General features: G+C 38.9%; 2 protein-coding genes across 2 annotated transcripts in view; both read left to right on the top strand.

Moving 5' to 3' along the window:
- The first annotated feature begins 768 nt into the window (after positions 1-768).
- On the top strand, positions 769-5374 carry LOC107707046 (stress response protein nst1-like). Its single transcript, XM_016510922.1, has 6 exons — positions 769-850; positions 2044-2231; positions 2895-3140; positions 4406-4533; positions 4827-4896; positions 5234-5374. The coding sequence occupies exons 1-6, from the start codon at positions 769-771 to the stop codon at positions 5372-5374; spliced, it is 855 nt and encodes a 284-aa protein (XP_016366408.1).
- Positions 5375-7053: 1679 nt separating this feature from the next.
- The window catches only part of efnb3b (ephrin-B3b), a 76618-nt gene continuing 58892 nt past the window's right edge, over positions 7054-24779 (top strand). Inside the window, exon 1 of the mRNA XM_016510949.1 lies at positions 7054-8127. Within this exon, the coding sequence (XP_016366435.1) occupies positions 7979-8127 (149 nt within the window). The 5' untranslated portion in view covers positions 7054-7978. The remainder of the gene's footprint in view (positions 8128-24779) is intronic.

Here is a 24779-nt window from a genome sequence, read left to right on the forward strand (position 1 = left end):
CATTCATCCAGCCATTAATATTATCAGATATGCAGTGATTCATGAGGATACTTAGTTGTCAGAGGTGAGGATAACTGACTTGATGTAAAGGGAAAAGCAAAGTGCTAAGTACCGAGCCCTGTGGCACTCCAGTGGGCATTTCCCGTAGGGACAGCTAGCATCATGGCAGAAACTTTTGCATGGGCAAGCAACAGTTATATTGTTTTTAGAAAAATTAAAACTAGTTGTTTAATTTTATATTTATTACTATTAAAAATAATGTTTATTTTAATATACGTTTAGCTTTTGGATTTATTTTTTATTTGATTTAGTGTTTCAAATTATTTCGGTCACATCTTCTCGTATGTTTTGGCTTCAAAATATCTGTTAGCTTCCATTTTGGGCATTATATTCCATTTTGGGTTCTTTAGATTGCACAAAATGTGACCCACAAATGAGCATGAACCCTGAAGCAAAACATCTCAAATGACTAGCGCAGTGGGAGGCTGCTCATAAAACACTTCCACACAATCAAACACACACATACACACACGCTGGCAGGCATCTTGTCTCAAATCTCTTGGATCAAATCATTCTTGAATGCTAAGCAGCACAGTCTGTTGTTTTGTTGTCCATGTTGCTAAGCGACCATCAGCAAGTCAAAGGCTGAGAGAAAAGACAAATCCCAAAAGAAAACGAGACGTGGTGGAGGGCAGGAAATTGGGAGTTTTTAAGAGCCCATCTCTGGTGCTTCTGTGTAGACCAAGGTGCAGTGAGTGTGAAGGCAAAATGTGGGACACGAGGTCTCTCGAGAAGATGGTGAACAGGACGACTCTAAGCACACAGAGAGTGCTCCACACACACATTCTGGGTGAGTGTAGCCTTAATACTACACAAACATACAGTCTCTTCAAGCCTTCATTAGTTTGTACCAGGTCACATCTAGGTTCTCCTCCAGTAGTGTAATCTGAATTCTTTCCGAAGGGCAGCACAGCACATTCTCTGCCTTGGACAACCAGAGCAAAACACAGAGCAATCAGTGCCATCAACCTCCCCACGTCCAGCCTAATGACTCTGGCATTTACTACCGCAGTGTCTGCAACTGGACTTTTGTCTAACATATAGAGAAATGTACAAAGAGAGGTCAAAAATTATACTTGAGTTCATGCACAAGAAAGAATAAGTATTTGAGAGAAACAAAAATATATAAACTCACCCAAAGGAAAGTCTACTTGCTCAGAAGTTGCTCTTTTAGAACTCAAAAAGACATTTCACTCAAAGTCTTTAAGGAATATTTCACCTATTCAGAATTCTATTCAGCCTCAACTTGCATGACTTTGTTGTTCAACAGCAAAACAACATTGGACCCCATTGACTTTCATTGTGTGAAAAAAAAAAGTTTTCAAAAATGTGTTCTTTAATATTCCATAGAAGAAAGAAAATTGTGTGGGTTTGGAATGACGTAACACTTTTTATTTCTGGGTCAACTGTCCCTATAATACGGAGTTTTTGGTTATGTTTCATTTATGTATTAATTGTGACTGTGATTCTTCTCCTGAAATTCCTTAAAATAAATAAAAAGTATACACAAATAGGACAGTTGTCGTCATTGCGTGTATAGAACTGTATTGTAAATGAATGTGGACAGAAATTCTCACATTCTTTAGTCTTGTAAGAACTTGATGAGAAATATTTGGAAAAATCTCATTACATTGCTGACTTTGGTATCTTGGCAAATCTGAGCACAGTTTGAAACTTTTCTTTCTGAAACTCTAGAAGGAGACATGTGGGTCTTTGTCCACAGGAGGAACATGTGGAAAGACTTAAACCAAAGTTTTCATTTGCTCTCCATTAAATCTTGTCAGTGTCCAGGATAAACGAGTGAGATATTAGAGATAACATTTATGGTTTTCCTTTCCTATGTGCATCTGAGACATTTCCTCATGAGGCATGCATAAGATCTTTCATTTATATTATTTAACAGCCATATGTAATTTTTTACGATTATGATCAGTTGCCACCTGTTTCAACCACTGACACTCATGCTAAAACCACTTCTTTCAGAACTAGGAGAACAGTTATGTCCATGGTCATCTCCCAAAGCTAGAACAGACGACCACCTAAAATTGGCTCCAAACTTGGTCAATCCACGGCCTGCGACTGAATGGGAGCAGCCTGATGTCCCCGCCATGGAGGAATTTAAGCAGTTGGCAGAGAAGGAGAAACACGCTGCCCTTAAACTCCAAGAGGAGGTGAATATTTGCAATCCTCAAGTGAACCATGTCGAAAAAGTAATTAATACAGACACATTAGACTGTAACACTCTGTTGCCTGGAATTCAAAAAGCCATATTTCAGTCTCCAGGGGAGCAGTCCAGAGAGATTTTATTAGGACTTGATTAAAACTTTCTGATAAAAAGAGTCAGCTTCTAATTTAACTTCTTTTTCCGTGTCCAGCAGCAGCAGCATAATCCTCAACTTCTCTCCTCGTTGCATCCGAGTGTCAGATTTAATGAATGATCCGGTTGCTACACCAATGCCAATAGCAGTCAAAGCTTTGCCATTGTGTCAGAGAAATCAGAAGAACTTTTGTAATAGGGTGTAATTGCTTGTGTAATTGCTCTCCAGGGAAAGCAAGCAGCAGCCAAACTCAGAGATGACTCTCCTCTTCAAAAGCCCAGTACAGTTGCCCTGCCAACACTGATCATCTATCCTTTTCTTTCTCTCCCTCCCTAACGCCCGCTGTCTCCTTGTGTTCTCTCTACCTCTCCATCTCCCACTTTCCGGTTTCACCCCAACATCTTCATCATCTCTTCTTCTCTCCCTTTTTCAATTCATCCTTCTCTGTCCTCCCTATTCACTTTAATCCCTCTCCCTCTGTTTTTTTCTTGCTGTTCTCCATCACTTCTTCTCCAGAGTCTGCAGGCCCGGTTTCAAGAGGCCCTGCAAGCAAGGGACAGGCTGGAGGCTGAAATGAGGAGAGAGCTCCAGGTCGAGCTGCAGGCCCAGTTCAGAGCTCAGTTTGAAGGCCTGAGGGCTCAGATGGAGGAAGACAAGGTCCAGGCCATAGGGGAGGCCTGCAGGAAGCTGCAAGAACAGCTGCACAAAGAAGCAGAGGAGACCAGAGAGAAAATAATACACACTGTACGAGAAGAGACACAGGTGGGATGTTTGCTTCCCACAATAGGTAAATCAGATAGACCTACATTGGGGTGACCTTCCTTAAGGTCAGCTTCATAAAGGCTGTGACACACTAGCAGCAAAGAAAGCCGACTGTGTTGTCGATTTACGTCTCCTGTGTCTGTGACAAATAGTTGTGCTTGAACACACTGCAAAGACTATAGCCTTCGTGAGAGGAAATAACTGGCTATACCAGCAGGTGGTTCTCTAATGCCGGGTATCACTACACGATTTTAGGCCTGATTTTCACTCGCCAACAGTTTTCTGGAGATTGCAGACAAAAGCCTGAAATCTGAGGCCAACTGATGCTCATTCATGTGAGTGATGATCACATTGTATAATGTGTGACCCCCAGTTGCTGATCCGATGTGTAATGTGCAAATCACAGCAACTTCATGATAAACAGTTGTGTAGTGTGATGTGTAGTAGGTTACTTTGAAAATTGTGAAGTGTATACCCAGCATAAGCTCAACAGCCAATCAGAGTGATCTCTCTCACCGGCTGCCCAACCATGATTCAACATGTAATCGGCCTAAAAACCCTAGCAACCACTCAGAACCACTGGCATAATGGTATAAGTTGAGCATGGCTAACATCCACTTCTTCTTCAGAGAATGTATAGTTATATGATAATGTATAAATATAAGATATAGAAGAAAATTGCTGGATAATGTACAATCAGTTGATTTAATTAGCAATAATGACTGGCCGCTTACATTATCCCACTTACGCGGTAATGCAGCTAAGAGTTACCCTTCAAAAACACGAAAACCCAATATAAACGAGGCATTCGTTGCATCCAGTGGGGACATAATTATGGTAGACACAACTATTTGAACATCTGGAATCTGAGGGTGCAAAAAAAATTTTAATACTGAGAAAATCGCCTTTAATAGTTGTCCAAATGAAGTTCTTAGCAATGCATATTACTAATCACAAATTAAGTTTTGATATATTTACGGTAGGAAATTTACAAAATATCTTCATGGAACATGATCTTTACTTAATATCCTAATGATTTTTGGCATAAAAGAAAAATAGATAATTTTGACCCATACAATGTTTTTTTGGCTATTGCTACAAATATACCCAAGCGACTTAAGACTGGGTTTGTGGTCCAGGGTCACATATATCAACTATGTAAATAGTTGAAGAAACAAAATTAGCAAAGTTTAGAATCTGACCAATCAGAATCAAGTAGAGTTGTGAGTCATTCACCTTGCTTATTCCCTTCCTCTGCCTGTCAGGAGTGTGTGAGGAGGTATGTGCAGGATGCTGAGAGAAGTATTCGTGAGGAGTATGACATTAAGGCAGAAAGAGAGAAACAGGCCCTACAGGACAGACATGAAGAGAAGATATCTGAGCTACAAAACAGGTAACAATACACATGATGAAACTCTCCTGCGCACCCCAGCTTCATGTTGTGATGCATCTCAGCTATTCTGTTTCTCCTTCCTTCCCACCTTTTGTAAATGTCATCAATTTCTCTCTTTGTATCTCTCTACCTTCTCCCTTTTCTACTAGAATCCTAGATTTTATAGATTTTGTTGTCGTCATCAACACTGCTTCTCCACCAATTTTCTTTCCTTTCTTTTCTTTTCTTTTTTTGTTTTTGTTTTTTGTTAATAATGTTTTGAAGTCGTGCATGACGGTGCATGTGTGTTCCAGTATACAGCAGCTGCAGGACAGTCTGGAGCAGGCCTGCAGGGAGCGCATTCAGTATGAAGCAGAGTTTAAGGTCAGCCGTTGTAATGAGGTCATCATGAATAAATGAACAGCTTTAAAAAGGGACCCGCTCAAATCCAGCATCTGCAACACCCTGCAACAAAATGACGGAATAACAGAACTCTCTCTCTCTTCCCATGCCAGCACACCCTCTGACGTTTGGTTCTTATTAAGCTTAGTTTGTTTCTCCCCATGAGTCTGTGTTCCTCCTTGTCTTAATAGATAACAGTATTGACATTTGACCTTTTGTTTGAGGACGTTTCCATCTTTGGTCATTATGATGATCCACCTGTCTAACTAAAATTTAATCAGCATGTTTGTGTTCTTCCATCTCTCTTTCTGTCTTTCAGAAGGTGCAGGCCAGCTACAGGCGGTTTGTGGACCTGACTGATTCCTCCCTCCACTCTGATTACCTCTTAAAACTGCGCAGACTGGGGAGAGAGCCAGGTCTCATGGACACTGCGACACAGACTGATGAGATCACATCCTAACTTGTGATGGCAGTGTTCTCACATCACACTGTCGGGGTATTTGACATGACATGTGTCTAGCAGTCACAGCAGTGTCCTGCACTACACGCTGTACTTTGTCTAAAGCCATTTGAAACATTTGTATAAATGTTAAAAGATGACAAGTTGTGGCATCTAAAATATACTTTCATTAATACATTTATCTTTACAAAGCATTTTTGTAATGAAACATGTCATCGGTTTCATAATAAATAGAATATGTACAGTATATACATTTTTGCAGTATTGCAAGATAAAAGTGAGTACTACACATTTTGCTGTCTGCATGTAAAACTACGTTGAACTAATTGGTTTATCAGATCAAATTTTAATAAACAATTCTGCATATTTAATACCCTATTAGTCTTATTTTACATTATAGTGTAGTGATTGACACTACTGATCAACAACATATTAAATATGTAATAATTTCCTGGAGCAGCTTACACATTGTTATTGTTAGTCCTATTTTAATTACATTAACATGCATTGTGTGATCCAAATGAACAGTATACTAGACATTTTCACTAGAAAATTGTTGCATGAAAAAATATATATTTGCCCTTTCACAGCAAGATTCCATAATGACAAATAGGCAGATATTACAGGTAAAAAAAAATTAATAAAAACAAATATGCTGTTGCTAACTGTTGCTACAAGGCCCAATAAAATTTTAAACAAAACAACCCAGTTTATTAAACATTTGCTAGTCGTTAAAAAGCCTATTTATCAACTACTCTGCTTTATTTAAATAAATAATGCTAAACAATGCCGTTTGAAGTCTTTTGATGAATTGGGACAGCAGTAAAATATAAAATAAATGTGACATGAATGGATGGATGAATGAAATGGATGGATTAATCGTTTCTAACTGTTATATTAATATTACATAAAATTATATTAATATTATATAAAATGGATATGGCTGTCAAGATTTGCAGCGTGCCATCTGTAAAGCGTTATTGGACTGTAGTATCAGTACTTCACCGCTGGGTGTCAGTGTAGGCAAGGTTTTACTCTTTCGCCTTGGCTCCCATAAGCAGCACTTAAGTCCATTATACACTTCTTAATTGTAGTTTTCAGATGACAAGCATACAAACACAATTAATTACCGATTTCTCACATACGCAGAACGCTGAAAATCATTGCAGTTTCAATTGGACGGTAGAGATATTTATTAAACAAGCTCTTTATCTGCTGCATATCTTACTAAGCTTGTCATTAGTGTCGTTACCACCAGCTTGAAATGTTATTACATGCACCGTTACCAGCGAATGCACTGGGGGCGCTGTAGCGCCGTAAGCCGTCGCTTCTGAATGCACAGCGCTGATCGGTGTGATCGGGTGCCGCGGATCACGATCATCATATCAAACGGAAAAAGAAGCAGTCACAAAAATGTACGTGCTCTGAGACTGGTATCATTTATTTATGGAGAGAATCCTTTACATGAGCGTTGGGAAATATGTTTGCATGGTATATGGATGTGTTCGTGACTGACGTGATTTAATAGCACTTCTACATGCGGAAAAAACAAATCCCCCAAAGAAAAATCCGCTCCGTTAGTGCGCACTCCAGCCGGAAGATGGGATTTTTCTTATTCGAGCACGCACACCTCCCCTTTCCCCCTCCCTCCGCCTCTCTCTCTCTCTTTCTCTTTCTCAAAACAACTCAGTCTGTCAGTGTGCGCCGAGCGTTAGGAACAAGTCTCACTAGTCGGATTTGCAGCCAGAGAGAGAGACACATCGAGAGAATCCAAGCAGGACAGGCGAGAAATGAACTATCTAATGACTTGCCACATCCGAGCACATTCTCAAATACCCTGCAACCGAGACCCATGAATAAGGATTGCAATATTTTTTCCATCCTGGAAAATCTGGCAATAATTTTGTCAGTCTCGGCACATTTGTAAATTTGTGTCCATTTGAAATGCTTGTTTTTAATTTGCATTAATTAGTTTCGTTTTGCTAATCCCCCCCCCCCTTAATTATCTGGATTGTTTGTTGCCCGTCTCAACATTTCAAGTGCATACGGAATTATTGGCATCTAGGAGTCAAGCAGGAGAATCCAATTGGAGAACTAGAGGGGAGAAAGAGAAGCAGCGAGATCTGTCCAGCATCAATATGTTCTTCTGAAGAGGCGAGGAAAAGCTAATTCCAAACCATCATATTCTCGTCCTAATTCGGCGGAATAACAGAATGAAGCGGGAGTGAAAAGGGAATTGGAAAGATAGGTCCAGTCTAAACCCCTCGGGAAAAAACAATAAGCATCACGAAATACTGGAAAAGTAAACTCTTGCAGGGAAAATTGCAGCAAAACGGCAGTGGGAATTGATATTGCGGCGGAGTTTTGTCCAAGAGCTACTTTTCCCTAAAGACGTTTTTTGTGGAATTCTCTCCTTAAATCCACATAGACAGCACATTTGTTTAATCTATCCTCCCGTGTGTGTGTGTTTTAGCAGATATCCATGCAGGCTCCCAAAACACGTTGTTCCTGAGCACACTGACGGATTCACCTGAAGCACACACGCTTTGTTCGTGTCCAGAGATCTCCAACCTCTGGGAGCGTAGCCTATCCCACACAGCTTTGATGGGAGTAAATAGACGGAATTCGGGATTTCAAATGGCGAGTCGGGGCTGTGAAAATGGATTGGGAATTCTCCTGATATTCTTAGTGGATTTACTCGGGATCACGGCGACCAACATGGAGCCCATCTACTGGAATTCCTTGAACAAAAGGTAAGAGCCGCAACTAAAGGCATTGGGCACGGCGTTTATTTAAGCAGAGCTTTGAGATGGAGATGGTCAAACGCCTCGTGTTTTCGCACAAATCGTTGGAGGACGGCTTTGTAACGTCTCTCGCAGGGGGAAAGAAAACTGTTGAGCGCTATTACGCAGACAAGCCCCTTAGTGGATAATCGCGAGTGTGCAGAAATTACGAGCATCAATGTCGCCAGCCTAATAAATGCCACATTTCATTGACGGTGTGCGTTAAGGAATTTTACGACAGTAGCCGCCACAGTTATTGACGCTGCACTGTTTCACTGCCTCTCCTTCAGATACGCTCCAGTTAGATTGGCATGAATTTTAGTTGCTCAACACCAAGTATTTTTATGCCATTTAAACAATGTAACCTTTGTAAAACGTTCTTGCTTCAACTTGTGAGAACGTGTAGAAGCCCTCAGAGCTGTTTTAGTCACCAGTTTAACTTCTGTCATGACAGCAGTTAAAACAAAAGAGCTTGTTCTGCCAAGGTGTAAACTTTAACATTTACACCGGCCATATATAAAAAAATGTTTACATTAATTCAGAACCATTTGCACTTTTATTCATAGGTGACACTCTGTAAAATACAACTCGAACTTTGAAGAAACTGAAATGTAAACTAGAACTGTGAAGGCACAGCACTGTGAGCCCGGTCTCATGAAAATGCATATAAATAGTAGGCCCTACGCCAAATAAAAACGAAAACTCGTGTTATTGATACGCAAAAATGGACTTTGGTGTGTATATGCTACGCAGGTGTTTGGCGTGCATATGATACGCATCTACCCAGGGCCGTTTCTAGCCAATTTGCGAAATCCCTATCCCCCCCCCCAAATTAGGTGAACTAATTTTCGGCAGCCGAAATTTCGGTGCATCTCTAATTATTGGCGACATCAGAAATGGATATTATATAATATATGCTTTTTTGAATATTTTAGCAATTTAAAAATATTTAAAAAATATTTTTTACACTGCACCCCTGCTCTCGACAGACGGCACCCCGGTTGGGAAACACTGCTCTAGCCCAATAATGTTGGGGGATCCAGTGGGGGCGGCAGTCATATTTCAGGGTGACCGTGCCACTCTTTATCACAACCCTGCTTAAAAGTGCCAGTACGTGCGCTCATTGGCGCCCCTTCAGCTGGTGGCGCCCTAGGCGACCGCCTAGCTCGCCTATGCCTAGAAACGGCCCTGCATCTACCCCACAACACTAATCCTACCCATCGCGTAGCATATACACGCCAAAGTCCATTTTTGCGTATCAATACCACGAGTTTTCGTTTTTATTTGGCGTACTATTTATACGCACTTTCGTGAGATCGGGTTAGCACTGTGGCCGACTTCTTAGGGATTATTATTAGTTAGCAATTTATCTGCTGTCAGGACAGTATAAGCAAAAAAAGTGTAAACGTTCACTCTTAATCGACACTGGAGTTAACGTGGAAACACCTGAAGTGAAAAGTGTTTACACGCAAGTGTTAACTTTAGATGGTCAATCAGTCCCATTTCACTCTGCAAAATGTATTACTCCAGTCACGGAGGTGACACGATTTTCTCTGCCGCAGGAAGGAATAGTGGGTAATTTACGGATAGATTTCTCGTATGTGTAAATAAGGGGGAGGTTTCTGCAACTCAGCAACTGTGAATTCATTTAGTGGGGAGCCAATGAATCCCATGCAAACGGCGTGTCCGGCACATAAACGACGATTTATGGTCGAGCAGGCCCCTTTCTTTCGTCCTTCTGTCATTACTGAGCTTGTTTAAATGGACACCCGGCGTCGTGGGAGCTCTTGTGTGCCCGGTCTAAATCGGTATGTGGGTTATGAGGGGCTATTAGTGGTGCCACGAGCTCTTGAAAGACGAATAGGTTTTTAATGTGTCCATGTGGCGCATATACCGGGCTCTGCTCTTCAACAGATGCTGCTGGGAGGGGGATGGAGGGGGTTTATTCTGTCCCAGTGGCCGCTGGTAGACGCTCTTAATGAGGGTTCTTGTTGGTGTTGCTTGTGTTAATCTAGCAGGGGTTTGTGGGGACCTCATTTGAAATGGCAGCGCGCACGGGTGAGAGGCATGACCGTGACTTTGCTTGACCTTTACCTGGGAGTGAGAGAAGCATTCTTTGCACTTTAAATGATACGAATTCGCTTATTTTCACAGTGGGAAACGCTCACAATTAAGAGGAAACTCGCATTTTGCTGAAACTGTACATTGCAGTCAGTCAGTGTTTATTTTACACATAAACATGTTAAACATTCACTTAGTAACACTTCACAAAAAATGAAAACGAAAATGTGTTGTTTTAAATGGACAGTCAGTTGAATTGGCAAATGAAGCATGGTTAATGGTTCACAATATCAAAGTGGCCAAATAATGGCATTAATTTGCCTGGAAATCTGCCTTACATGCACTATACATTACATATTAAGTAGCTACTGTTTGCTTGTATTAATAACTTATTATTGTGCCACATGGTAGCTTGAACACTGCAATGTAAAGTCTGGTTTCTTTCTTACAACCCACATACACAAACACAGCGTCGCCATATTCATATTTAAATTGAAAATATGTGCAGTGTAAATTTGGCTGCTCGCGCAGACACGCACTTAAAGACATCTGCACCCTGTGGTTTTGCTCCAGGCTACAGGAGTCTGCACAGTTCGCTCTAAAAGTAGCTGTACGCAGGTTACATTGTTGGCAGTGCTGTATATTTAATAGGGATCAGTGAACCTCTGCTCCTCAGTGCTTTGAAGATGAGGTCCTGCATCTGTTGAATGTTTTATTCACCCGTTCAATCCCATCACTCTCTCCGTCACTACTACTGCTCCATCTCACCCTCTCACGATGGCTCTGCCACTCTCCTCCCTGTGCGAAATTAGAAACATGTGTAGCCTTCAGAGGAATGAAGAAGGAGTTGAGAAGTGATGGGAGGAAAGAGGGATCGGGAGACGAGGGAGGAACAGCGGGGCGCATCCTTAAATGTACAGAAATCAATATCTTCTAAGCCATGAATGTCAGTTTGAGTTAGGCTTAAGAAAATGCAAGTCAAGCACAAAGATGCCTTGAAATTGTCTGCTTAGGGTAAAAAATCTATAAAGAAAAAATTGTGTTTGTTCATAGACACTGCAGTTTAATGTAATTACGGAATGTATATTTAATTAAGGGGGCGTACATGAAAAATGGTTTCTTGAGACTGAAAAGGCATGAAGCAGGAGGGCTTTTTTTAGTAAACAGTAATGGTGTTTCTCAGTGAGCCAGCTTGTCTGGGAAGTGTCCTTCACCTTCTGACATTCACACCCCCTGATACGTTGTATACACACAAGAAAGACAAAGTGTGTTTGTGTGTCCTTGGTACCCGGCTCTTTCTGGATGAGCAAACACATCTCTGACTGATGTTCTGAGGGGTCAGTTAGGGCTGTGTAATTCTTACAATTGACTATGTTAAGATGTGGATTGGGTAATTTGATCCCAAACGGTTACTAACGGTTCAGAAGGTTTCCGTGTTCTTCTGTCTAAATCACTGTGCGTTTCGGTAATTGCGTTTCAGAGATTCAGATCCAGCTCAAACCTGTGGGGGGTTTTCCGATAATGAATTCAGACGAGCGAATGTGGGTAACTGCAAGGATTTGTGTGTTATCATAAATGTCACACGGTCTGTGTGTGTACGCGTGATGGGCCTTTTGTATCAGCGCTCGCTCTCAAAGAAATATGTTAGCCCCACTGGATCTTTAATAATTAATTTATCGCAGGCTAATTGGGCTTGGATAAAAGCGCTAGTTAACTGATCTCAGGCTTAAGATGAGGCAAAGTACGAGGGAAATTTGGGAGGGAGGTCGTTGGGAGAAGGGATTAGAATAGAGACAATCTCAATAGGTCACTGACATACATGGTTGTGTGCAGAAAGTCCTAATTTGTAAGTCGCCTTGCATAAACATCTGCTAAATGAATGTAAATGTAGAAACAAACATAGAAAGTTTTTTCTTTTTTGACACGCTCGCAAATGGATTAGAGGATTGAATCCGTGTTAATTTGCTAAACTGAGTAGATCCATTTAAGCTTCCTGACTGGATTCACCTCTTTTGGTCAAGGGAAATTTGGTTTTATTTCCGAGAGTTTAAATGCTGGTGTGCTGCTGAAAGTTAGTGTAGTGTACGAGTATGTGCTTGTGTGGGCTTATGGGTTTACTTATCTATGTTTTGAGGGAGCAATTGTCCCCAAATGTTAAATAAATGTGTATTTATACACACTCACACACACACACACACTGTTTTTGAAAGAAGTCACTTATGCTCAACAAGGCATGCATTTATTTGATCAAAATACAGTAATATTATAAAATATTACTATATATATCAGGATTCTTTGATGATTAGAAAGTAATCATTTTGAGAGTTTTAGGGTTGATTTTTGGTTAGTCATTGTAAAAAAAATTTTATATATATAATTTAAAAAAAATATTTTGTATTATTTTTTATATATTTTATATATTTATATAACGATGTTTTCTCCTCTTTTAGATAGCTAAGTAAACAAGTGCGTGTATGTGTATATTAGATAAAGGGTGTATAGCATGAATGTGTGTGAAATAGCATTTTTGAGCTCTTATATAGCGTCTGCTCAGTACCCTGCAGTGAGAAATAGGGAAAATTGTGAGTGTTTGTGTGTGTGGTGCTGGGTTTGCTGGAGGCTTTACGAGGTCTCAGCAACAGGAGCTGTGAAAATGGCTCTCAGCTGATGTGGCAGAATAACTGCAGCCTGCCTGCAGACCAGACACCCACACATACAAGGCTATATAATGGGGAAACAAAGGCGCCTTCCCTGCGGAGACAGCCAGAAGTGTGTTCAGGGGCTGTGTGATGCAAATATAAGGAACACATGTTCACACAAACACACTTCTGTGTGCCGAAATACATCCAGACGTTTGTGGGGTGTTAATTTAAACTATTTAGAAGTAATTGAAAGGATGTAGATCGTCACACACACCGTTTCATTGTTGAACTCATGCTGACGGGCGGGGAACAGTGTGTTGCTGAGAGCGGGCCCCCAGGGGACCCGGGCCTCCTAAACCCCTGCAGCATGGTGCGAGAGTGTGTGTGTGTGTGTGTGTGTGTGGTCTCGCTCTGAACATCTCTCATCACTCTGTGTTTGTTTGAATCTGTGTATTTGTGTGTGCAGGTATGTGATGACAGTTCTCTAATATTCGAACACGGACCGAATATGAAACAGGGAATCAGTTCAGCTCATTCTCCGCTGTCTTCCTTGTGTTTTTCCTTTTCTTTTTTTTTCTTTTAAGAGTAATAAAGCTGATCAGGGTCTGCACCCACCTGCTGCTACAGATGGTAAGACCTTCACTTCTGTTTTCACTCTCTTTCTTTCTTGGCTAATTCCATTCACAGGTTTAAAGGGTCACATGAGCGTTGGGCAGGAGGCTTTCCGTCTGTGTATTTGTGTGTGTGTGTGTGTGTGTGTGTGTGTTTGTGTGTGATTTGGTTAGTTCTCACACAGACCGCCTTTACTAATCAGGATCATCTTCTCCTGCTGCCGTAAGGTCCAGCCTGGGTCAAAGACACACATACATACACATACCATCAGGTCTGGATTTGGCTAATGAGACAGGGAAGTTCTCTTTATTGCTTTTTGCTTTCTTTCTTGCTTTCTAGCTTTCCTTCTTTGTTTCTTGTTGAGTTTTGATATGATATACTGTTTTCAGTTAGTAGAATGTTTTTGCTAATGTTTTTCATTGAGATTCAGTAAGATTTTTTTAAAAAGCAGTTAACAGGAATCACAGGAATAAATTACATTTTAAATATATATTCAAATAGAAAACAGTTACAGTTTTTAAATTGGAAAAACAATTCACAATATTACTTTTTATTGTCTTTTTGATCAAATAAATGCAGCCTTGGTGACCCCAAAATTACGACCCCAATATTTTTAATAGTATAGTATACATTTGAAAGAGGGATACAAGCCATATTTACAGACCAAAATGTGCATTTTTGACTCTTTTGGCCTTTAAGCAACACTCTAGCAACTACATAGCAACACCCTGGCAACCACCGACCACACCGTAGCATGATTAGAAGCTTTTTCTTGTTGTTCTCTTCTGGCTTCCTCTTTCCCCAGAGTTGATTAGATGAATTGTAAACTTAATTAGCCCGAGGAAAACCGCCATGTTACTATAGATTAGCCCATGTCACCCGGGCCCACTTTTATTGACTTCCACTGCCTCTCTGTCTGCCTTGATCTGGAATCAGCTCTGATATGGAAAACAAAGGAAAGGCAAGTTTTACATGGCTGATTCCAGATCTAAAGATCTGAGGGCTAAAATCTGTATGAGATAGCACCGTTTACTCTATACTGCAGCTTTGAAGTGTTTCTCTAGTGGCCAAAATCATAGGCGGTCAATATTAATCAGAGGATACAGGCGGTTTGAAGTCAGTTTGGCCATCTGTACACAGTGATTACTGTCTGTCTGTTCTGGGGTCGGTCTCGGGGTTTGTAATGGGGTCAGTGTCACTGCTCGGGCCGAAGGTGACTGATCTCAGAGCTGTAAATGAGAGCGGCAGACAGACACATGGAGCCAGACTTCATTTGCATCGTCATCTCTACAGTTAAGAACGCACAAAGTCAGAAGACAGGAGAGGAACAGCAGTTATCAACGGAAACTGGGACATCTGCAGATGTATTCAAAGCGTGCACAATGTGCAAACCTTTCCTGTCCTCCATGGCGTCTGACTGTGCTGTTGTAGTGATAAGTGTTGTCTGATTTTGACTGAGGCCCTATGATTTGTGTTAATGCCTGTGCTAAAAATACTGTGTGTGTGTATTAGGACCTCTAAAGCCTCTCTCTTTATGAAATTTTCCTGACCATTTGAGATAAATTGAAATACATCAGGAACAAATGCGGGTTTGTAGGGAGGGCCAAGGGTATATGCATACTTACTACCGTTCAAAAGTTTTTTTTAGTTTTTTTTTTTTTTACTTTTATTCAGCAAGAATGCATTAAACTGGTCGAAGTGAAATAATTTTATATCATTACAAAAGTTATATTTCAAATAAATACTGTTCTTTTGAACCTTCTATTCATCAAAGAATCCTGAAGAAGTATTAAATTGCATTTCATCATTGATAATAATAAAAAATGTTTCTTGTGCACTAAATCGGCATATTAGAATGATTTCTGAAGGATCATGTGACACTGAAAACTGGAGTAATGATGCTGAAAATTCAGCTTTACCATCACAGGAATAAATTACATTTTAAAATATATTAAAATAAAAAACAGTTATTTTAAAATGGAATAATATTTCAAAATATTGCTGCTTTTACTTTTTTTATCAAATAAATTCAGCTTTGGTGATTTGGTTATTCAGACTTTGAATATTCAGACTTATTTGAATAACATTAAAAAATCTTACAGACCCCAAACTTTTGAACTGTGAATATATATAGCTTGTTTGTTTTTAATTTTATAAATGTAAATAGAACAACATTTACAAAAATAGCACAAATGTACCCCCCCCACTCCTCTCGAGTAATCAGTTGATTTGTCTGTAAGTGCTTGAGTAGACAAAATGACCAAAATGCCCTTGCGTGTGTGTTTGTGTGACAGTTTGTAATTGTCAGTTAGGGGGCCTGGGATTTGACGTGACCTACTTACAGAGTGTGAGAGATGGTCAATGGATCACGACCCTGAAGGCTTCCTGCCTCACACACACACACAGTCTTCCCTTATAGAAAACAGAACGCAGCACTCACACTTGGTGACAGCGCTAGGGCCGCGTTCCAGCCTAACGAGAAACCATGGCCCTCCCACGGCTCCTCTGCACACTTCAGCTTGAAGAATCCGTCATGTTAGGAAACATAAACCAGTCCCACCAGCAGTGCTGTTTCCTGCCATTGTCATTGATCGCTTTTTACATGGACAAAACAAATGATGGAGACTATAATTACTACCGTAAACAGTTGTAATCAGTGCTGAATCAGTTCCCTTAAAGGAATTATTCATCCAAAAATAAACATTCTGTCATCAATTACTCACCCTCATGCCGCTCAAAACTCTTATGAGACTTACTTTCTTCATGGAACACCCAAGGAGTATATTACAGAATTTCAAGAGTGTTTCAAGGGATGCATGATATATCGGTACCAGTACAAGTGATCAGCTAATATTAGAATTTATTTGTATTGATTGATATTGAATATATTCACTAGATTTTAAAATGTTTTGAGTGTTTTTTGTTTGTTTGTTTTTCCTAATTGTAATATAATAATGTTATGCCATTTTTAATATTTAATTTTCAGCTTCTAATTAGCCAGAATTTTAATATTGGTGCATTCCTATTCTTTTTCATGATAAGCTTTGAGGCTGTTGTATGGCACATTAAATGCATATGTTTATATTAGATATATTCACTAGCATTTTAAATGATTTATTTTATTTTTAATATTTCATGTTTTTATGTTTGTTTTGACTAATTGTTCTGTTTAATAATTTTCAGATTTTTATAAATTATGCCATGTTATTTTTTAAATAAAATTTTCGGCTTATTATCAGCCAGAATTTTAATCTTGGTGCATTCCTACTCCTTTTCATAATGAGCTTTGATGCTGTTGTTTGGCAATACCCCAAAAATGAGTCCAAACAACTTACACGATATAAAAAGTTAAACAATATCTTTGAACCTTGAAAAATGTAAGTCCTGATTTGCTGAAAATGTTCTGTTTTAGCTCTCAAATCGAATTCACTAAACATCTCATTATGGCACTTAAAGACGTTTCGCACCATGGTTTTACAACATTAATGACAATAAATTACATTTGATATCATTGACGTCAAACCTGATGTGATATGTCTTGACATGCTAGATTTAAATTGAATGAGAGCGTATCTGAGATTTAAGAATTGCACTGGATGGAAAGATTTTTTTGAGTGAACTTCCTTTAAAGTTCAAACGTATGCATCCCTTAAGCTTTCATTAAATGACTATAATATCAGATGACACCGCCATTGTTTTTGGGTTTCTTGGCATAGTTCACAGCAGTGTTCCTCAACTGTAAGAGAAGTGTTAAGTGTTTGTGTGTGTTTGTAGACACTGGCAGTACTGCAGGCAGGGTGGCGGGGGCGGCAGGGTGACCCTGTATTCATGAGCTGGGCGGCAGCTCCAGTTTGACCCCCGGTGCTGATGCCATGCTTCAGTATTTCAGCTGCATTTCCTAGAATTCAGCCCAGCCTTGAGATGCACTTCTGAGTGCAGTCGCCAATGAATTTCACCTCTTTTTTTCTCTCTCTCATACTTTTTTTTTTCTTTTTTTTTCTGTTTCTCTGTTTCTTTCCTTTCTGCAGAAAAGCTTTAACGTGTACGTCTGTTTAAAAAATGTTATAGCTCAGAGCGCTGGCTCACATCCAACTTCGGGGTTAAATTTCCTAGGAGGCCGGACGCCCTCTCTCCCTCCTTCAGTAGCGTATCGCTCGCTTTCTGGAGTCTCTCCTCCTCTGCCCCCTCTCCCTCTCCTCCCCTCAGAACAAAAGAGGTCTCCACCGAAAGACCTCAAACACACACACACACACACAAACGCACTTCTGCTAAAACACTGAATCATTTGCCAAAAATTATGCCTCGCTCGATGAATCCCCCTTGCTTTCCACCTTCCCCTCATTCTTTCATTCTCTCTTTCTATTAGTTTTCCTGTCTCTTAATCCAGTCGCTCTCTTATGTTACACGTGTGTGTGTGTGCGTGCTGGGTTTAAATAGTTGCTTGTGTTTCTCCTTGTGTTTCTGCTTGTGTCTTTTTGAAGTGGGTGGTTTGACGGGTTTGTGCCAGTCCGAACACCTCAAACGCCCTTTCACACACACAGTTATTCTTGTGAATGCTCTTGATTTTTAAAGTCACAGGACACGTCAGAAAGTTCTCTGTCTTGTGCTCTTTGAATGTTTCTATGGTAAATATTTTAGCAAATTTGATTACGCTGTCAGTCAAAGTCCTTTAAAAGCAAGTTGGCCAACTCAGCAGGCATCAAAACACTGTTTCAAGATTGCAAAACACAATATATCAGAACCATATTGATTATCAGCCAATATTAGACGCTTATTTAAAGTTAATCTTTAAAAACATTATATGACTATAAACACTAATGATACTATTTAGTGTAATGTTTAGCAAATTCTTTATTTTTAATACCCTACTTTATAATTTTGTGATGCCTAAGTTTTGTTTTGTGATTTTTTTTTTTTTTTTCGCCCAAAATATCTGGGCCTCTCTTTGTTTAAAATATCTGGGCCTCTGTTTTGGCAAACAAAATTATTTTAAAATGTTATTTTTTATTTTGTTTTAGAGTTGAGTTGAGATTTTTTTCCCCCACCCAAAATGTCTGGGAAAAAACATTTTATTTTATTTGTTTTGTTTTGTATTTCCACAATCAGAACATAAAAAAAATGAAAACCTCCACAGATTGTGTCTTGAGTATTTGAGTAAATTAGTTGCATTTGTGAGTGACCGTGTGACTCACACCTTCTCTGTGCTGTACTGCTGGACAACAAGAAAATCAATCCCCCTTTACCTTTCCTTCACCCCGTCCTTATGCACTTTTCTTTGTTTCTCTTTCTCTCTGCATTTTTCCTCCTCTTTTTCAGTAGTGCGTTTTCCCTGCATCTCTCTCTCTGTTGGAGTCCGGCTGTAGTATAACTCCAAAGCCATGGGAGGGAGAACAGATGGAGAGGTTTTCTTTCTGTCCGTCCATCTAAAGGAAGGGGGGTTAAAAATGCCAGGCGGAAGGGTGTGGGGGTTTGTGGGGCGGCAGAGACAAAGACTCCCCTAGCTTTTTACTGCGCAGCGCAGAAGTGATGGAGCTTTGTGTGTGTGTGTAGAGTTGTGTATAGTGTGTCTGGGTTGAATCCATGGTGAATAGTTGGATTTTTTTTTTTTGGACATATTTATAAGATAAATGAAGGTCATTTTTGACAGGTTCATGTGTTTTCAGCGTGTTTGTGTCTAAATTCATGAGATCTGTAGTATCACAAGTATCCGAATTTTTGAATACTAGGAAGTGACAACAATTTTCAACCATGAAAATGAAGTAATTGCGTTTTTTTAAAGAAGAAAATGTTTCGTTTTTAATTCTGTGATTGGTTCCGCTAGCTTTTTGAGAGGTATCACGTGTCTGATTGGTTAGTCAGGACAGCAAATGTAAACAAAGACTGTATATTGTGATTTAATGCACACAAATATGCAATCAGTGAATTTTTTTTTTTGCGTTCACTGGAAATTTTAGCATGGGTGGCCCCATCCAACATGATGCCACACACACATATCTACATACATGCTTTCAAACACTCACTTAGTATGAGCGGTACAGTGTGTCTTGTTTCATATAGTGCAACACACACTATCTTTGCCTGGCATTCCAGAGTTTTCATTTGTGCATGTATTCCTACTCACCTGGTTCATGTTAGTCTCTCTCTCTCTCTTTCCATGAATAAGTGCCCAGATCTGGGCTGAATGGAGTTTGATAGGCATCGTCAGGCAGCACCGTTCCCTGTATCTGTCTCTCGCACTCAGTAGGAGCCGGGATATTGAGTTTCGCTTGGGTTCGGAAGTGAAATGGGGTGCAGATGAAACTGGTCTGTCCTCACCCTGCGCACTCCCCCTCTCTCTCCCTCTGCCTCCCTCACATCTCAGGCCGCAGGGTGCTGCCCGTCTCTCTTCTGAGGGAAATATCACATCATGAAGGAAAACAGCTGCACTCTCCCCCAGTCCCTGCAGTACAGATAATTTATTTATTCACATCGGAATTGGAGCACAGACAGGAACAGACAAGATCAGGTTCATAAAGTCCTCCTGTAAGATCATGAAATGTGACCCTGGACCACAAAACCAGTCTTAGGTGTCAATTTTTCGAAATTGAGATGTATACATAATCTGAAAGCTGAATAAATAAGCTTTCCACTGATGTATGGTTTGTTAGGATAGGACAACATTTGGCCGAGATACAACTATTTGAAACACTGGAAACTGAGGGTGCAAAAAAATCTAAATATTGAGAAAATCGCCTTTAAATTTGTCCAAATGAAGTCCTTAGCAATGCATATTACTAATCAAAAATGAAGTTTTGATATATTTATGGTAGGAAATTTACAAAATATCTTGATGGAACATGATCTTTACTTAATATCCTAATGATTTTTGGCATAAAAGAAAAATTGATAATTTTGACCCATGCAATGTATTTTTGGCTATTGCTACAAATATACCCCAGCGACTTAAGACTGGTTTTGTGGTCCAGGGACACAAATGTGATCGTTCGGGGTGTAACTATTTTTGTGAAGTGTTGAATGTGTTTTTTTATTTTTTGCTATTTTGGTGTCTTTAATTTTAAAACTAAATCCATTTTGATTTTGTGGCAGTATTGGAAAGTATTATTTATTTAATGCAACTCAAAATGAGGCTATGAGAGATAAAATTACACTGAGTTACTGTGTTGTAATGTCTTAAAGGAACAGTTCACCCCAAATTTTTTACTTTTTAAAAAGATTTTCTCAGGTAAAGTTGCTCGTTTCCATTTAGTGAAAGTAAATGGTTACCAAAAAAAAAAAAAGAAGTCCATGTGCTCTGCATTTCAAGTCTTCTCAAAGCCACATGATGGTTTTGTCTGGGGGGAAAAAAAGAAAATAGTGTTCAAATCTAATTCAAAAGTCATTCATCTTTGGGTGAACTGTAGATTTAAGATCCTGTGTGATGTCTAATTTTCACAATTTAATTGTTTCATAGTTTTTGTTGTTAGTCTTTTTTTTGTCAATGGAAACTATTTTCTGTCTCATTGAATAAGAGAAAGACATGCATCAACTTTAGCCTTAAGTTTTGATGCAAATCCTAGCTAAGTATACTTAATATGATAGTGTATACTTAATTTCACATTGCTTGACACATGATCACTAGAAAGTTTCTTCCTTTTTTTCAGCATCTGCACCATAAAATGCGATAAAATGTCTTTTTGTACTCATTTAAATGAGACTTGTGGGTTTTTAGACACCTATTAAGGTCTATAAATCAACTTAAAAGTTGCCAGATATCGCTGTTAAAGTTGTATCTTGTCAAAATTCTCTCAAAATGTATTTTTTTCTGTTGAGTCACGACACGGTTTGACAGCTAGCTAAACTGAGCGAATCTGTCTTTAAAAGCAAACATAATTATGTCAGCATGCTGAAAGGACAGGGGTGGGAAGAGAAGGGGGTGTTTTGATTTATCTGTCCATATTAAGGCGACATTTGCAAACCAAAAGCATACACAAAACAGAGCAAGTCGCTCAATGGACGTGTGAAAGTGAGTGGGAAAACAAGAGCCAACGGCCTGTACCACTTGACCCTGTCTTAGGGGTGTATGAGCGATGGGTGGATAATCCCCCTACACTCACACCCCTCTGAGACCCCCTCCAGGGCCGCCCCAGTGTAGTGCACTCGGCTGTCAATCACGCCACAAAGCTGTCTGTTAGGGGATTAGGACCCTGTCTTTCTTCCTCTAGACTTCTCTCTTTCTCTATTTCTGCTCTTGTGTGTCTCTATCTCATTCACTTATTCCCTTCATTGGCAGCTGTCTTTAAATCCGGTTCATTTTCTGCTTCCACACATCCTCTCGTTCTTTAACTCTCGCTCTCTTTTTCTCATTCGTTTCCTCACCTCTTGGCTGTAATCTTCTCGCCGTACCTGCTTTTCCTCTCAAGCTGCTTTCTCTAACAATTCTTCATGTCTGTCCGCTCTATCTCTCCATCCCATTCGTCCCTCTTCCCTCGTTTCTGCGGGAGAGATGGAGGGGTGTCTGGCAAGGATGCTGCCACTCAGTTGTGTCAGGAGCCGAAAAAAGCCAAAAAGGGATGCCAAGCATCAAGCTGAACTCGTCCAGACCAACACCACCCACAGGAAAGAAAAATCACGAATGTGATCTCTTTAATAGCTCAATTGTGTCTCCTAGATCAGTGGTTCTCAAACTTTTTGACTCGAAGGCCCCTGTTGTCCAACATAATATTAAAAGGGTTCCCAAAATTAGCTATTTCTGCTGACAAAGCTGTTAAAAAAAAAAAAAATGGGAGTATTGATATTAAAATAGCCAGATTCATTTTGTGACTACAGAAGTTTACTTTACATCTTGAGTTTGTTTTTTAGCATCTTAATTCAGAGAAAAATATTTTAATATAATAATAATAATTTATTAATTCAAATCCACAAAATGGGAGTATTGATATTAAATTAACCTTGATTCATGTTATGACTTTAGAAATGTAAAGAACTGAATGTTCTTCAATTAAAAACGAGTTATTGAGCTGAACGTTTAAATTATTTTATTATTTTTAATGATTATTTTTATTATATTATAAGAAATTTCAGTTTAGATCTTGATTTACAGCTGCACTCAGATCCTCCAAGAAACTAAAACCCACACCAAATCAAAAGTCATATATTTAAATTTGAATGCAAACATTTCTCATCAAATTCAAACCGGATTATCTTAGCTGTTTGCATTAACTTTAGTGCTCTATATCGGATCTCTTCAAACAACAACAAAGTAAACAAAGCAATTTTAAGAGAAGCATCTGATAAATTTACTTGAATAAGACGACTGAGAACTCATCTGATCCAGAGGTTTTTAACCTTGCGTTTTCCAAAAAGAGCATTTTTCATATTTGTGTGTCTGTGGAATTAGAAAGTTTGTGAAGCCCTGTCTTGAGCTATGAAAGAGCAACATCTCAGCAATAACATTGCCCTTCATGTGGCCCCACACACACACACACACACACATACTTGTATCTGTGGTTTACGGGGACTCTCCATAGGCGGAATGGTTTTTATACTGTACAAACTGTATTTTCTATCGCCCTACACCAACCCTACCCCTAAACCTACCCCTCACAGAAAACTACTGGCAATTTTTGAATTTCATAAAACACCGTTTTGTTTGTTTTTTAAGCCCTTTGTTTTACGGGGACACAGGAAGTGTCCTCATAAACTATGTTTACGTTGTAGTACCCATGTCATTATACACATTTGTGTCCTCATAAACCATATATACCTGTACACACACACACACACACACACACACACACACACACACACACACACAGGGCTCATGTTTTAATGCTGTAGAAAAGACTGAAAGAGATTTTAACTTCTTTTCCTCCTGTCCTTCACCTTTCTGTCTTTCTAATATCGGTAATGTGAATGTCTGGGGTTCATTCCTAGAGGTTAACATGATAACCAGCTAAAATACCAGGAATAATCGCTGGCTTTAATCCCTCATGATTGGAGCTCAGAGAGAGAGAGACCATTTTCCTGTTATTGCAAAAACAGGGAGCGTGTGAGTGTGTGTGTGAGAGAGAGGAAGTGTTGGGTGATTTAACGTGGTTGTCTGTAACGTTATCTCTGTCTTTAATTCATCTTCTGAATGATCTGGTGTAATTAGATTAGGTTTTTGTTCTTTTCCCCTCTGCTAGAGATTGATGCTCTGATTAAACCCACAGTCATAAGTGAGAGTTAGGCATGCTTGCTCTCTCTCTCTCTCTCTTTCTGTCGTCTAAATAAGCAAGGCCGTAAGTTCAACAGTGTCAAGAAACACACTGCAAGACACCTATGCTACTCTACCTTACTCATGACCTGATGTTAAATTGATCCAGACTCATATGTATCTAGCTGAATCTTTTCTGCCTGTCTCTTCTCAGATTTCAGTGGGTAGCTGAGGTGATTGTGATATACTAATCGAAAAGTATTTTACAGTTCATTTAATTTGTGTGTTTAATATACATGCAGTTCTTACAAATTTATATTATTTGAGAGACATGCAATACATGGAATATTATATATATATATATAATTAACTCTCTTAACAAAACAGAACTCTGGTAACTATTTTTAATTTGTATAGTTTTTTTACTTAAAAAAATTGTGTGTGTGTATAATTATTATTAGAATCCTTTTTTGTATTTATACATATCAGGGTTACTATCATTAAATAAAACTACAACCATAAAAATTACTTAAAAAAATTACTTGAAATAAACATTACCTGAAATAAAATAGAAAAAAAAAACTGTAAGCTAGTTGCCAACATTTTCCATTTCCACTTAAAGTTGAAGTGCTAAAATAACTAACTAAACTAAAAACTCAGTTTTAGAAACTATATAGACATAATAAAAAATACAAAAACATAATAAAATTACTGAAACATCAGCAAAAATTAAAATGAAAACAGAAAATATAAATAAAAAATAAAATGCAGAAAAATATGAACAAAAAATATTATAGTATATCAGTAATATTAAAATTACATCGATATATATACAATTTCTAACCAAAATTTTTTGGCAAAAAAATTAAAAATGGAATCAGCTACTTAGATGTTTACATTAATAAACATTTTATATGTGTGTGTCAAAAATACATTGTATGGGTCAAAATTATTGATTTTTCTTTTATGCAAAAAAAATAAAATAAATAAAAATATATATATATATGTATGTATGTGACCCTGGACCACAAAACCAGTCTTAAGTCGCTGGGGTATATTTCTAGCAAAAGCCAAAAATACATTGTATGGGTCAAAATTATTGATTTTTCTTTTATGCCAAAAAAAAATAGGAT

This window comes from Sinocyclocheilus rhinocerous, unplaced genomic scaffold (assembly GCF_001515625.1).
Source record: "Sinocyclocheilus rhinocerous isolate Xijiao unplaced genomic scaffold, SAMN03320098_v1.1 scaffold865, whole genome shotgun sequence".
NCBI classification, from domain to species: Eukaryota; Metazoa; Chordata; class Actinopteri; order Cypriniformes; family Cyprinidae; genus Sinocyclocheilus; species Sinocyclocheilus rhinocerous.

What these genes read in the sequence shown, in the direction of transcription:
- LOC107707046 (XM_016510922.1), top strand. Translation starts at nt 769, where the DNA reads ATGTGGGACACGAGGTCTCTCGAGAAGATGGTGAACAGGACGACTCTA. An exon ending in CCCTTAAACTCCAAGAGGAG is followed by an intron (nt 2,232 to 2,894) that starts GTGAATATTTGC and finishes CTTCTTCTCCAG; the next exon opens with AGTCTGCAGGCCCGGTTTCA. An exon ending in CTGTACGAGAAGAGACACAG is followed by an intron (nt 3,141 to 4,405) that starts GTGGGATGTTTG and finishes TCTGCCTGTCAG; the next exon opens with GAGTGTGTGAGGAGGTATGT.